This window comes from Pleurodeles waltl, chromosome 4_2 (assembly GCF_031143425.1).
Source record: "Pleurodeles waltl isolate 20211129_DDA chromosome 4_2, aPleWal1.hap1.20221129, whole genome shotgun sequence".
Classification (NCBI taxonomy): domain Eukaryota; kingdom Metazoa; phylum Chordata; class Amphibia; order Caudata; family Salamandridae; genus Pleurodeles; species Pleurodeles waltl.
This window is the reverse complement of record NC_090443.1, coordinates 368,854,150-368,870,294: the sequence shown is the minus strand read 5'-3', so window position 1 is coordinate 368,870,294 and position 16,145 is coordinate 368,854,150. Positions and strand designations below refer to the sequence as shown.

General features: G+C 46.6%; 1 protein-coding gene across 3 annotated transcripts in view; it reads right to left on the bottom strand.

The window, feature by feature from the left end:
* LOC138292733 (cytochrome P450 2D15-like) overlaps nucleotides 1-16,145 on the bottom strand; it is a 335,835-nt gene that overhangs the window by 173,860 nt on the left and 145,830 nt on the right. For all 3 annotated transcript variants that reach the window (XM_069231469.1, XM_069231468.1, XM_069231470.1), the window contains exon 4: nucleotides 6,001-6,161. In XM_069231469.1, coding sequence (XP_069087570.1) covers nucleotides 6,001-6,161 — 161 coding nt within the window. The remainder of the gene's footprint in view (nucleotides 1-6,000; nucleotides 6,162-16,145) is intronic.

Below are 16,145 nucleotides of genomic sequence, written 5' to 3'. Positions count from 1 at the left end.
CCAGAAAAGATTGAAGGCCCACTCCCAGTTTGGATATCTCCAGCCTGGCGGCTGTTACCGCTGAGGCAGTCGGAGTGGTACATTGGCGGGTTGGCTTCAGCCAATGTCATAATGTGATGGTAAGTACCGCTAGCCTGTTGGCTTATCGCCACAATATCGCCAACCTCTGGGGTCGTAATAACCCCCTGAGTTGTGAGAGAGGAGAATGTTGTCCCGCCAGTCAGGTTGAGAGGAAAAATCATTAACTTTGCACACAAAGGTGATTCCTGATAAGCAAATTGAGAATAATGTCACAGTCTTTTTTTGGTATGCCTATAGTAATGAAAGCAAAACAAATCCTTAAGCTGAGGTTCCTAAAAACGCTGAACCAAGTTAGGTTTGGATATAGCTGACCCATATGAAAAGTTATCTTCCTCAGATAGATATATGTTGTTTGCTTGATTTACAATCAAAATGGTGGCGGGTGAAGTGAGTGGCCATGGCCAATATCAGAATCGTAGTGGGCTTTCCGGAAGAAGAACTCTCAATTAAGGGCAATCCAGAGGGTTTGATACCTGATAAAGGTGTGCAATTCACTTCAGAAAAAATATGTGAGTTCATGGAAGGCACTGGTGTGAGGCGTCTACATATGCCATTTTATATTCCCTAGTCAATGGATTTGTAGAAATAATTATACTATATTGAAATAATGTATGCAGATGGCTGTGTTGTATAACGTGCCAGTCAAGAAAACATTGCAGATTAAGCTATAGGCAGAGAGAATTACACCACAATGCTGTGATTGGGAAGTCATCTTCTGAAATGATACGAGGATGGCAGGGTTCAAAATGTTTTCCCCTTGGCTGGGAAAGGAAGGGCAAAGGGAACAGAACAGAGGCAAACTCTCCAGACAGACTGACGATAATCAGTAGAAATACAGGCTGTCCTCTGACAACAGAAACGATGTGAACACGTTGATATGGAACTGTGGTGACTTAGCATGTGTGAAGATTTCCCACATTGTGAAGAAGGGGTGGTCCAGTTATTTAGAACCTGAGGGTTGTATGAGTGCTTAAAATGTGATGGCAGTTTAAGATGGCTGGTGTACAAAATGAATAAGATCACCAAAATCAAATCAACCCCACCAGCCTCAGGACCACCCAGGACCACTCCGCTTTCCGGAGACTCCTAAAGACTTGGCTGTTCGAGCAGCGATAACCCCCCCTTTCCCCCCTAGCGCCTTGAGACCCGCACGGGTGAGTAGCGCGCTTTATAAATGTTAATGATTTGATTTGATTTGTGATTATAATTAAAAAAGGAGAAGGCTGTTGTAGATGGGAACAGTCTGGTAACACCATTCTAAGTTTAAGGAGATGAAAACTAGAAATTGGTGACGCCTGCTGAACTGGAAGCAATTAGGGAGGATCAATGATGTTCTAAAGAGTATAGACCACTGACATGGTGGTGGGACTATGTTAGAATGTAGGAGGGTTACATATGATTGCATTTGGGGTTTTCGACTGAGTCTATGTTGTATGTAATTGTTAGCAATCTTAATTCTCACAATAGATCTCCATGTTTTCTTGAGGTAATTCGTAATACATCATTGTATGTTCATTATATCAATATATCTATTGGTCCTTTTTTTTCATATTCAGCTATGCTGTATGTTATTGTACAAGATGTGCTCTAGTACATATCATAATATTATGTATGTGTCCTTTAATATGTTCTTAATCTTAATTAGAGAATTTAAGATCATAATGAGCGAGTTGTGCAATGTGACATGAACTAAGTTACCACTGGGACAGGGTCAAGTTTGTTGGTGCATTTACACGCAGGAAATATGTAAGCCATTTGGCTTAACTGAAAGGGTTGTAAAGTCAGTTGTGGTTACAACGTGCTCTTACTAGAAATGATTGATAGAAGCGGTGCAGTATACAGCATTGTATCAAGCGTGTGACCTGTGTTGAGCTGGTGATGTATACTTAACAGTAGAACTATTCATTCTTTCATTTTCCCACTTCTATGATATACTAAGCTTATAGGTTTTCTGTATTACACTTGCTTCCTCACTTTCATTGCACCCCGGTCTTATTAAAATAGATAGATGCGTTAGGAGATAAAAAAGATGAAAGTTATAGCCCAAGCAGTTCTGTTGAGATTTTTGCCTTAGAAAAGCAAACCTTAATGGGAGGAGTGCTTGGTTTAACCTCAGCCACTGGTTATGGTTTGGGCAGAATTTCAGACTGTGTTTTGGTCACTGTTCTACTGTTGTCAGGAATCAAACATATGCCAATCAGTCTTGGTCCTGCTCAGATAAGAATAGTACTTCACACGCTTCCATAACAAGTCTTCCTCTATGGGAAAACAAGCATCCCCATACCAGTTTCAGACTTGGTAAGCTTTCTCCTATAGCCCAGGGTTCTATAGGGCCCTCATTTGGGTATGTACATTACATTTCCGGAGTTTCTCTGAGACGAACAAAAAGCTGAAATGTGGAGTTCTAGAAGAGAATTCAGCCAGTGGTGGTGGAATTCTGGAAATGAATTCAGCCAGTGGTAATTATTGGGGTGGCCGCCTTTCCGCCTTTCACAGAGACAAATACTAACCATTTGTGCATCTTCTCGAGTTCAGGAAGGGACAGGTTAGCTGGTACTGAACAACAATTTGGGTAAAGTCGTCAGTATTCTTTTGTAATACAGCATTTCCGTCTCTATTTGTTTGAAAAGCCATTTGGAAATAGTCAATATAGCATTAGCATTCTTTTGACTTATTTTCATCCTGTATTTATCTGTTGCTTTAGTTTACATTTTTAAGTGGGAAGGAATAGTAGATTTTAATTGTTTTCTGGATATGTGTACCTGTCTGCATCAAAATACAAGGTTGGTAAAATACTAGGCAGGTGGCAATTTATTTACTTTGCATTCCACATCATTCATTATTTGCTCAGTGTGCTACAGACGAAGACAACCCATATGTAAATCAGCCTTGGTTCCCTGTAGAACGAGTAGAACAATATTTTTGTTTGTTTGCTTTCTCCAACAATTGTCCTGGTTCTTTGGAGTTAATAATACAAAGTCTACACCAAATGGATTGATATTTTTGTAAATGGTATTTAGGGCATGATATTCGGCTCCAACTGTGTTTCTAACAACAGTATTCCAACATTCAAAAGTTTTAACTGCAGCTTATGGTGCAGCATATAACAATTTTATTCAACCACGGAGGGAGGTGTCCAAATTATTGTGTGTTGGGGCTCAACATAAATACTTCCCGTCCACACTATCAAAGGCCTTCTCAATATACAGGGCAGCCACTGCATATTTCTCCATGGTATCCATCAAAACTTGATGTATATGAATTAGGAGTAAGAGGTTGTTCATTGCAATCCTATGTGGAATAAATACGAAGTGATTAGGGTGGATCAATTTAAGGATCAGCTTAAGTAACCAAGTCATCACAATTTTATTCAAAAATATTTTGTCCCCTTTGATACTAGAAAAGTGCCTGTAGATCCAAAATCAATGAAGTTTCTTCCTGGCTTCGGAATTTGGAGTAGCATAGATTCTTTCTTTGAGGCTGGTAAAATGCCCCCCGCCAAACGTTTACCCATTTCTTTCAATGAATGTGTTCTCTTTCTCTCTGGTAAGCACTAACAGAACTGTGCGGAGGATCCATATCTACCTGGGGTTTTTCCCTGGTTTCATATCTTCAGTGTAAGTGAACAGCTCTTCCAGCCGCGTGCATTGCTCCTTGGAGAGACAAGACATGTTAGACTTGATCAAATATTTTCTGATAACCTCACTATCTAGTACCTTGTATTGCTTTTATTGCTGTTATACTTTGCACTGGAAACTTCATTATGGGAGTTTACATTCTCAAGTCAATGGGGAATTCATCAGCGCCATGTTAAGTGTATACATGTTTACCCAAGTATCTACAGTATGCAGTTATGTCAGCGTATCTTACTTCCCTGTGGAGCTCCTGTCCATAGTAAGAATAAATGAATATACATAATTGCCATATGCCCGTAATAACATTCGCCTCCTATTAAAGACGTCCTCGACTAGGCTGGTTGTTTTGGCAATTGTATCTCCAGTTGTACTGTCTCATTTTCTAATGATTGGTATATCGCAATCCAATTCAGCATTACCCTCTCAAATCTTCCTAATACAGAATCACCTGCCACTGCTTTCACTGCATCTCATTCCCCATCATGTGACAATGCCATGCTCCAATTAGAAGCAATATTGTCTTGTACAGCGAGTGGACATCTGAGAGGAACCCTGTTTACTCGAATACCTCTAGCGTCAGATACCATGTGGGGACCACGCCACCTACATGATATTGCCAAGGTGTTTGAATATATTATTCGGGATTGTATAAGGAAGTAGTATTTTGAAAGTTTGGTCAATGTCCTGAGGCAGTTTTCCTTAGTGTGAAGGAAACTTAAATGCACTCTTCAATTAATTTTGCTTTTTCTCAATAGATGTCAGTGAAAATTTGTTAAATCAAGGTGACGTGCTTTTTTTCTGGTGTGTATGTTTGGAACCTCTGTGTTGCTATCAGCTGTTTAATATGCATGAAGTGCTGGTTTTATATCAGTTGGTAGGAAAAGGAAAATACTCAGAGCTTTCTCCAATGATGCACCATCATTAATATGGTGCAGTGTGCATCATACTCTTCAAGTTGTGCTAATTCCTTATCCATTTAGTCATTGTTTAGAGATAGCCAACCTATGGGTCCTCAGACTCCATTGATGGGCTCCTTCTACCAGGGCACTTCATGCAACATGCAACATCCCATGATAGTAAAGAACAAGATGGTCATCCATTGTTCTAGTGCACCTCAGTCTGTGTCCAGCTTACATTGAGGGGTACTGACGGAATAGTGAGAGGTGGGTTATGATTTGTAACAGCACTACGTGCTGCAGTTCAGAATTTGGGGTATACCACCAACGCTGTGGTTAGGAGTTGTGCTTCATACCATCCCATTATGCTGTAGTACTTTCCACAGGCAATATGAGGCAGCTGCGAGGCAAAATATGGACCATTAAATCCTGTGATGTCATCAGGGGGGTCAGAAGATTGGATGTCACTGTTGCTACCCCTAGCATTTTAGTGGCTAACATCCATACACCAAGACCATCCAGACCTCAAGCACGTTGGGCTAACATGAAATCACCCCCACACCTTTATTAGTACACTCTGGCACGTACACTAATATATTGGTATAACAAGCCATCACCTTCCAGTGAACCTCAGTCAAGTCATCAGCAAACGGCACTGGACAGAACATAAACCCCACCCCCACATATCTCTTTCAGTGCAGCTTGAATTCTCTCCAGGAGTACGTTGGGAAAGTACAGAACATGAAACTCTCACCAACACCTCTACCTGAACATGCAGTCCTCCAGGTTACTATCGAACACAAATCAAGTGCATATTTATTTCCGTCAACCATTCAGAAAGGTAGTACACATATAAGGCCAACAAGATTAACATCTGATACCCCTTGCTTGCACTTTCATTCCCCAGGCGCTACCTTGTTGCCCCTGATGTCAGAGGCCATGAAAGGAGCTGCACAACAATTAGGTAAAGAGGGCTCTTTCTCTGGTTTTCACTCCTTCCTTTCCCCCAGACCCACAGCAATGAATAGAATATAACAGGGGGATTAGGGTTGGGCACTGGACTAACCCATGCTGCTTTCATAGTCAACAAAAAACTTAAGTGAGTTGTCATGGAAGAAGTGTTTAAAAGCTGAGCAGGAGTAAGAAGGGTCACAGAGAAGGCATGTGAGAAAGAGGATTGGCAAACATTGCAGAGATGGTGTTTGGGTAGGAGGAGGAATCGGTGGAAGTAAAATGGTGACAATGAGAGGAAGATAGGCATGGAGACGGTGAGCAGGCATACTGAGGCGAATATTCTAGAGAAGAATCAACACTAATAACATTCAGTCTTCTCTTTCTACATATAGAAATTATTCAAACAAACCACTACACTTCATCATCTTTAATACCTGAGGTAGGAATCCTGTTTCTGCCTTCAACGACTCTTCAAAAAGATTCAGCAGTCTCCGAAACGTGTTATCGACATACTCAAAACGATCTCCAAAAGTGATGGAACAGATCACGTTGCTCACTGCATTGTTTATAACAAAATGTGGATCAAACGGATGACCTGCACAGAGAGAGAAAAAAAGGGATTACAATTACCTTGATCACTTGCAAAAGTGGATTTAGTTAGTGTTAGAAATGGGGTTTTTGGTTGGCAGTCAGGTTACCCTCTGTCCAAGCAAAAGCCCTCACTCTAGTCAGGGTAAGTCACACACTATCCAAGATTATCCTGTGCCCACCCTCTGGTAGCTTGGCACGAGCAGTCAGGCTTAACTTAGAAGGCAATGTGTAAAGTATTTGTGCAATAAATCATACAATACCACCATATAGCACCACAAAAATACACCACACAGTGTTTAGAAAAATATATAATATTTATCAGGATAATTGTAGGTCAAAAAAAGAATAAAGTTGCAATGGAAAATTGTAGAAATATCACAGGGAAGTGATATAAAGTGTCTTAAGTCTTTAGAATATAAACAAAGTCTCTTTCAAGCACAAGTACCTGGTTGGGAGTGGAAAAATCTCCTCAGAGGGCCACAAGAGAAGAGGTGCGTGGAAAAAGGGTGTGTACGTCGATTTCTCCCCAGCACACACGGACTTGCGTCGTTATTTTCCACGCGGGGAAGTCGGCGTCGTTTTCCGGTGCTCGGACAGTCTCTTTCTGTGGATCGCGGGGATTACCAGATGTCCCGGGTCTGTGCGTGGAGTTTCCTGCTTGTTCTCCGGCTACGCGTCGGTCTGCGGGGCGGTGCGTCGAAATTACGATCTCACAGCAGGCGTCGCGTCGATTTCTCCTCTGGATGTCGATCTGCGGGGCTGCGCGTCGAAATTACGATCTCACGGCAGGCGTCACGTCGATTTCTCCTCTAGAGGTCGGGCGGCGTTGTCCTTGCGAGGCCGTGCGTCGGATTTTCGATCGTCCCAAGAGCGTCGCGTCGATCAGCGTCGGTGTGCGGCGTTTTTCTCGCCACGGAACAAGCTGTGCGGCGAAAGTTTCGGCGCACGGAGCGTCCAAGTAAAAGAGAGAAGTCTTTTTGGTCCTGAGACTTCAGGGAACAGGAGGCAAGCTCTATCCAAGCCCTTGGAGAGCACTTTCACAGCCAGACAAGAGTTCAGCAAGGCAGCAGGGCAACAGCAAGGCAGCAGTCCTTTGTAGAAAGCAGACAGGTGAGTCTTTTGAGCAGCCAGGCAGTTCTTCTTGGCAGGATGTAGTTTCTGGTTCAGGTTTCTTCTCCAGCAAGTGTCTGATGAGGTAGGGCAGAGGCCCTGTTTTATACCCAAATGTGCCTTTGAAGTGGGGGAGACTTCAAAGAGTGGCTAAGAAGTGCACCAGGTCCCCTTTCAGTTCAATCCTGTCTGCCAGGGTCCCAGTAGGGGGTGTGGCAGTCCTTTGTGTGAGAGCAGGCCCTCCACCCTCCCAGCCCAGGAAGACCCATTCAAAATGCAGATGTATGCAAGTGAGGCTGAGTACCCTATGTTTGGGGTGTGTCTGAGTGAATGCACAAGGAGCTGTCAACCAAGCCCAGCCAGACGTGGATTGTAAGGCACAGAAGGATTTAAGTGCAAAGAAATGCTCACTTTCTAAAAGTGGCATTTCTAGAATAGTAATATTAAATCCGACTTCACCAGTCAGCAGGATTTTGTATTACCATTCTGGCCATACTAAATATGACCTTCCTGCTCCTTTCAGATCAGTAGCTGTCACTTCAACAGTGTATGAGGGCAGCCCCAAGGTTAGCCTATGAAGGGAGCAGGCTTCACAGCAGTGTAAAAACTAATTTAGGAGTTTTACACTACCAGGACATATAACTACACAGGTACATGTCCTGCCTTTTACCTACACAGCACCCTGCTCTAGGGGTTCCCTAGGGCACACATTAGAGGTGACTTATATGTAGAAAAAGGGGAGTTCTTGGCTTGGCAAGTACTTTTAAATGCCAAGTCGAAGTGGCAGTGAAACTGCACACACAGGCCTTGCAATGGCAAGCCTGAGACAAGGTTAAGGTAGCTACTTGAGTGGGTGGCACAACCAGTGCTGCAGGTCCACTAGTAGCATTTAATCTACAGGCCCTAGGCACAGGTAGTGCACATTATCAGGGACTTATAAGTAAATAAAATAGTCCAATCAGGTATGATTCCAGGTTACCATGTTTTAGGGGAGAGAGCATATGCACTTTAGCCCTGGTTAGCAGGGGTAAAGTGCGCAGAGTCTATAAACCAGCAAAAACAGTGTCCAAAAAGTGGAGGGAGGCAGGCAAAAAGTTAGGGGTGTCTACCCTAAGGCTGTCAGGTTTAACATGTGTCCCCCCCAGCTGAAAGTGGGGAGAGCTACCCGACCTCCTGGGAACTCTCATCGCTAAGGCGGAAGTACCTGGAGAGGCCATCAGCATTGGCGTGGTCAACCCCTGGGCGATGTTCCACCGTAAAGTCCATCCCCTGTAGGGAAATGGACCACCTCAAGAGTTTTGGATTCTCACCCCTCATCTGCATGAGCCATCTGAGGGGCCTGTGGTCTGTCTGAACCCGGAAGTGAGTCCCAAACAGGTAGCTTCTTCAGTGCCCAGACCACAGCAAAAGCTTCTCTCTCAATAGCACTCCACCTCTGTTCCCGTGGTAATAGCCTTCTGCTAATAAAGAATACCGGTTGATCTCTGCCCTCCTCATTCAGCTGTGCTAGGACTGCCCCTATGCCATGCTCTGAAGCGTCTGTCTGCACGATAAATTCCTGGGAGTAGTCAGGGGCCATGAGTACGGGGGCCGTGCACATGGCTTCCTTCAGGGCGTCAAAGGCTTTCTGACAAGCCTCTGTCCAATTCACCAACCTAGGTTGTTTCTTGGAAGTGAGTTCTGTCAAGGGTGTTACAATGGTACCATAGCCCTTGACAAACCTGCGGTAGTATCCTGTGAGGCCTAGAAAGGCTCTCACCTCAGTCTGTGTTCGTGGGGGTTGCCAGGCCTTGATAGTTTCAATCTTGGCCTGGAGTGGCTGCACCTTGCCACCACCCACTAGGAGACCCAAGTACACCACGGAACCCTGCCCAATCTGGCACTTACTGGCCTTGATGGTCAGACGTGCCTGTTGCAGGGCCTGAAGCACCTCCTTGAGGTGAAGCAGGTGTTCCTCCCAGCTGGAACTGTAGACAGCTATGTCATCCAGGTAGGCTGCACAGAAGGCATCCTTGCCAGCTAGGACCCCGTTAACCAACCGTTGGAAGGTAGCGGGGGCATTTTTCAACCCAAACGGCATCACCCGGAACTGGTAATGGCCATCAGGGGTTGAGAATGCGGATCTTTCCTTGGCCCCCTCAGTCAGGGCGATCTGCCAGTACCCTGAAGTAAGATCAAACGTACTCAGGAACTTGGCAGCGCCTAGTCTGTCCACGAGCTCATCAGCTCGGGGGATGGGGTGAGCATCAGTCCGTGTGACTGAGTTGAGACCCCGGTAGTCCACACAGAAACGGAGTTCTGGCTTCGCACCTGGGGCAGTAGCCTTAGGGACCAACACCACTGGGCTGGCCCAGGGACTACTGGATTTTTCAATAACCCCTAGAGTCAACATCTTGGAGACCTCCTCCTTGATGCTGGCCTTCACCTTATCCGACAACCTGTAAATTTTGTTTTTCACAGGGAGACTGTCACCAGTGTCAATATCATGAACACAGAGGTGGGTCAGTCCAGGAGTAAGGGAGAACAGGGGGGAGAACTGCTCCAACAGCTCATAGCAGTCTCCTTTCTGATTTAGAGTCAGGGAGTCAGACAGAATGACCCCCGCTTACTGACCCATCACCTTCTTGGGCAGAGAGGAGGTCGGGAGAGGTTCACTCTCCTCTTCCGTTCCTTCATCTGTGACCAGAAGCATGTTGATCTCCGACCTCTCCAAATGAGCTTTTAGTCGGTTCACATGGAGCACCCTTAGGGGATTCCTAGGGGTTTGGAGGTCCACTAGGTAAGTGGCCTCCCCTTTCCGCTCCTTTACTTCAAATGGGCCAGACCAGCGGTCCTGGAGAGCTCTGGGCTCTACTGGCTCCATTACCCACACTTTGTCTCCAGGTTGAAACTCTACCAGGGTGGCCTTCTGGTCATACCATTGTTTCATCACCTCTTGACTGGCCTCAAGGTTATCTTGGGCTTCTTTCCAGAAGCGGGTCATCTGGTTGCGGAGGGCCAACATATAGCTGACCACATCCTGAGGGGGTGTCTTTGGAGCTTTCTCCAATCCCTCCTGGACAATGCTTAAGGGTCCCCTGACAGGGTACCCGTAGAGAAGTTCAAAGGGACTGAACCCTATCCCTCTCTGGGGGACCTCTCTGTAAGCAAAGAGAAGGCATGGTAAGAGGACGTCCCACTTACGCCTCATGTCCTCAGGGAGGCCACCAATCATGCCTTTCAGGGTCTTGTTGAATCGCTCCACAAGACCATTAGACTGGGGGTGATAGGGTGTGGTGAACTTGTAAGTTACACCACACGCATCCCACAGAGACTTCATGTATGCAGACATGAAGTTAGTGCCTCTGTCAGACACTATTTCCTTGGGGAATCCCACACGGGTAAATATCCCCATCAGGGTTCTGGCCACCACCTGTGCAGTTACGGTCCTCAGAGGGATTGCCTCTGGGTAACGGGTGGCATGGTCCACCAAAACCAGGATGAACCTGTTGCCTAAGGCAGTTTTGGGGTCCAAGGGACCAACAATGTCGATGCCCACCCTTTCAAAGGGGGTGCCAACGACAGGAAGTGGAATCAGGGGGGTTTTAACCCTTTTTCCTGCTTTACCACTGGCCTGGCAGGTAGGACAGGATCTGCAGAACTTATCTGAGTGTGTCCTCATTTTGGGCCAATAAAAGTGGGTGACAAGCCTGTTAAAGGTCTTGCCCTGCCCCAAATGTCCTGCCAGGGGAATGTCGTGAGCCAGACCCAGTAGGAAGGTTCGGTAACATTGGGGGACCACCAGCATATGTGCTGCCCCAAAGCCCGGAACCTTAGGCTCACTGTAGAGGAGATCATTCTCCCAATATAGGTGGTGATCGCCAGAGGCGTCGCCTGCTGCCTGGTTTGAGGCTTGCTTCCTCAAACCTTCCAGAGTGGGACATTCTTTCTGCGCCTTGCAGAATTCCTCCCTGGTGGGTCCACCCTCAACTTGCCAGCCAGCAAGCTCAGGTAAGTCACCTAGGGCGGCAATGTCTTTCCCAGTTGGCTCGGGAGCCTCCTCCTCAGGAGCCCCGTCAGCCACTGTGGGAACTTCTGGGGCCGGTTTCCCGCACCCCTGGTCCCTCCTCCTGGCAGCTCTCTGGGCCATTGTTCCAGGCTCCAGATGCCCTTGACTTCCCTCTCGGTCAGCCATGGACCGTGTGGTCATGCAGACCCACTCAGGTAACCCTAACATCTCCAGGTGAGACCTGAGCTCCACTTCTTTCCAAGCAGTGTGCTCAAGATCATTGCCTAACAGACAATCTACAGGCATGGCAGGACTCACAGCTACTTTCAGAGTACCAGAGACCCCCCCCCACTCAAAGGGAACCAGAGCCACCGGTAGGTGACTCTCGCGATTGTCAGCGACCCTGACCTGGTGGAATGTATTAGGTACTATCTGCTCTGTTGACACCAGCTGACTCTTGATAGTAGTCATACTGGCTCCTGTGTCACGCGGAGCCTCCACCTTCTGCCCATCAATGGTGACCCACTGCCGGTACTTGGAAGTATTTCGGGGCATGTGGGCCTTGGGCACCATTTCTCCTTCTCCCAGGGACACTAGGGAAATCTCTACCTGCTCCCCAAAGCTATTTCGGTCCATCTCCCCCCCGAGCGCTACACTAGTCAACCCAGGTGCCTGTCCGGTAGTGGACGGTGCCCTCTTGGGGCACTGTGGATCGCCTTTGTAGTGACCATATTGGTAACACTCCATGCATTTGGGGCTAGATTTCCCTGACTTGTCATATGTCCCTGGCTTTTTCCCAAATTTGGAAAAGGAAGGGTTGCCACCCCCTCCCTGGGAATTCTTTTGGGGGCCTTTAGAGAGTTCCTTATCTGCAAGTTTATCTCCCCCCTCTTTCTTCTGTTGGGAACCCTGACCACCTTTGTGAGAGTCCCCCCCAGGTACCTTCTTGGACACTCTGGTGCTAACCCAGAGGCCCGCCTCCTCAGCAAGCTTCCTGGGATCAGTCAGCTTACTATCCACTAGGTGCTGGCGCAAATCTGTATAAGTACCATTAAGCATATGCTCTCATAGAATCAAGTCATATAAACCTTTATAATCTGCTACTTTGTTGCCCCGCACCCATCCATTCAGTGCCTTACTGGAGAAATCAAAGAAATCTACCCATGTATGTGTGGTTTGTTTGGTGCTGTCCCTGAACCTCTGACGGTATCCCTCAGGGGTCAGCCCAAACTTGGCAAGTAAAATGGCTTTCTGAAGTGGGTATGTGTTTTGATCCGGTGGATCCAATGTGAGAAGTGTGTCCCTCCCCAATGGCGGCACATAACCCCACATAGCTACCCACCATTGCCCTTCAGAAACCTCATGAGCCCTTAGTGCAACTTCATAACCAGCTAACCATTTATCTATGTCATCTCCCACCTCAAAACTGGGCACCACATTTTTGGGTATACAAACCTTCTTTTCTCCAGCAGGTCCTGTCTGTATGCTGCCACCATTATTGCTGGATTCAGACTGTCTCGCCTTGATCTCCAGCTCCTTGAGACTCAGTTCATGAGCCAACAATAGTTTCTTTTCAGCCAAAGCTCTTTCAGCTTCCACTTGTTTGGCTGCTCTTTCAGCTTCTGCTTGTTTGGCTGCCCTTTCAGCTTCAATCTGTTTGGCTGCTCTTTCAGCCTCAGCTTGTTTGGCTTCTCTCTCTGCCCTCTTCTCCTCCTGTTGAGCCTCAATTTTCAGTTTTGCCATTTGCAATTGGAACTCCCTTTCCTCTCTCCTTTCCTCTGCGGTCAGGCTTTGCATGGAGACACTGCTCCCTGGTCTGGAAGGGGGCACAATTGCAGTGGTAACACCATCCACAGATAGTGAAAATTCCTCTGAGGGGCCATGTTCTGGCTCCTCTTCCTCATCATCCTCTAAATGGGCTTCTGCCCAGGCCCTCAGCGCCACTTGAAAGTCCTCCTTTCTGGAGGCCCCTTGGGTGGGTACCCTCAATGCCCTGCAGAATCCTCTTAGTTGTTTGACCGTATATGCATCTAACTGGACTAGGTCAAAGTCCCCTGTCTGAGACCCAGTCAGAGACATGTTGAGTGAGGATTTAGTTTTTGAAAATTGTCAGGAAAAAAATCAGGTTTTCAAAAAGAGATAAAAACCAAGTTGACCTTCAACTGTGGGTAGGTAGTGAAATACTTAGCTACTGTATGTCACTGCACAAATACAAGTCCTATCCTCACTGCTGATCACCAATGTTAGAAATGGGGTTTTTGGTTGGCAGTCAGGTTACCCTCTGTCCAAGCAAAAGCCCTCACTCTAGTCAGGGTAAGTCACACACTATCCAAGATTATCCTGTGCCCACCCTCTGGTAGCTTGGCACGAGCAGTCAGGCTTAACTTAGAAGGCAATGTGTAAAGTATTTGTGCAATAAATCATACAATACCACCATATAGCACCACAAAAATACACCACACAGTGTTTAGAAAAATATATAATATTTATCAGGATAATTGTAGGTCAAAAAAAGAATAAAGTTGCAATGGAAAATTGTAGAAATATCACAGGGAAGTGATATAAAGTGTCTTAAGTCTTTAGAATATAAACAAAGTCTCTTTCAAGCACAAGTACCTGGTTGGGAGTGGAAAAATCTCCTCAGAGGGCCACAAGAGAAGAGGTGCGTGGAAAAAGGGTGTGTGCGTCGATTTCTCCCCAGCACACACGGACTTGCGTCGTTATTTTCCACGCGGGGAAGTCGGCGTCGTTTTCCGGTGCTCGGACAGTCTCTTTCTGTGGATCGCGGGGATTACCAGATGTCCCGGGTCTGTGCGTGGAGTTTCCTGCTTGTTCTCCGGCTGCGCGTCGGTCTGCGGGGCGGTGCGTCGAAATTACGATCTCACGGCAGGCGTCGCGTCGATTTCTCCTCTAGAGGTCGGGCGGCGTTGTCCTTGCGAGGCCGTGCGTCTGATTTTCGATCGTCCCAAGAGCGTCGCGTCGATCAGCGTCGATGTGCGGCGTTTTTCTCGCCACAGAACAAGCTGTGCGGCGAAAGTTTCGGCGCACGGAGCGTCCAAGTAAAAGAGAGAAGTCTTTTTGGTCCTGAGACTTCAGGGAACAGGAGGCAAGCTCTATCCAAGCCCTTGGAGAGCACTTTCACAGCCAGACAAGAGTTCAGCAAGGCAGCAGGGCAACAGCAAGGCAGCAGTCCTTTGTAGAAAGCAGACAGGTGAGTCCTTTGAGCAGCCAGGCAGTTCTTCTTGGCAGGATGTAGTTTCTGGTTCAGGTTTCTTCTCCAGCAAGTGTCTGATGAGGTAGGGCAGAGGCCCTGTTTTATACCCAAATGTGCCTTTGAAGTGGGGGAGACTTCAAAGAGTGGCTAAGAAGTGCACCAGGTCCCCTTTCAGTTCAATCCTGTCTGCCAGGGTCCCAGTAGGGGGTGTGGCAGTCCTTTGTGTGAGAGCAGGCCCTCCACCCTCCCAGCCCAGGAAGACCCATTCAAAATGCAGATGTATGCAAGTGAGGCTGAGTACCCTATGTTTGGGGTGTGTCTGAGTGAATGCACAAGGAGCTGTCAACCAAGCCCAGCCAGACGTGGATTGTAAGGCAAAGAAATGCTCACTTTCTAAAAGTGGCATTTCTAGAATAGTAATATTAAATCCGACTTGACCAGTCAGCAGGATTTTGTATTACCATTCTGGCCATACTAAATATGACCTTCCTGCTCCTTTCAGATCAGTAGCTGTCACTTCAACAGTGTATGAGGGCAGCCCCAAGGTTAGCCTATGAAGGGAGCAGGCTTCACAGCAGTGTAAAAACAAATTTAGGAGTTTTACACTACCAGGACATATAACTACACAGGTACATGTCCCGCCTTTTACCTACACAGCACCCTGCTCTAGGGGTTCCCTAGGGCACACATTAGAGGTGACTTATATGTAGAAAAAGGGGAGTTCTTGGCTTTGCAAGTACTTTTAAATGCCAAGTCGAAGTGGCAGTGAAACTGCACACACAGGCCTTGCAATGGCAAGCCTGAGACAAGGTTAAGGTAGCTGCTTGAGTGGGTGGCACAACCAGTGCTGCAGGTCCACTAGTAGCATTTAATCTACAGGCCCTAGGCACAGGTAGTGCACATTATCAGGGACTTATAAGTAAATAAAATAGTCCAATCAGGTATGATTCCAGGTTACCATGTTTTAGGGGAGAGAGCATATGCACTTTAGCCCTGGTTAGCAGGGGTAAAGTGCGCAGAGTCTATAAACCAGCAAAAACAGTGTCCAAAAAGTGGAGGGAGGCAGGCAAAAAGTTAGGGGTGACTACCCTAAGGCTGTCAGGTCTAAGAGTTAGGATGTGAGATGGTTAATAAGCAAGGACAACCTAGAAATAGACATGCAGCATGGAGATAACAGCATCCTTGATCTTGGAACGCATAAAGATGTGAAAGGAATGAAAAGGAATAAACATGCTATATGTGGCCATGGTGCCACAGAGACTGAAGCACTAAAGAGCCTATTCATAAACTGCCTTTGAAGTAAATTTAGTAGTAATACACCAGACCTACCCGTGTACTACAAAATGCTGTTCACAAACCTATGTGTGCAGATCACAGCTTCCACGTCTTCTATCAAAAGATAGGCCTCCGCTTCGGTTCCAGAGATCTCCGTATACACAGGTTCACATTTTATTAGTATATCTGGGAGGAACCTGAGGGAGTGCCCGGAAAATGGGGAATACTTAATAATAAATAGGAGGGGATTAGGAAGAAGCAGAGTGGGACTTAGGGAAGGGTAACAAGGGGTTTAGTCCCTGGGACTTCTACCTCCCTCCCCCCCAAGTGCTTAGCTCTATTTTTGGCTATCTGAGGGTAATTTAGGCTTAGAGCTCCATACTTTTTTTCCCCACATATGG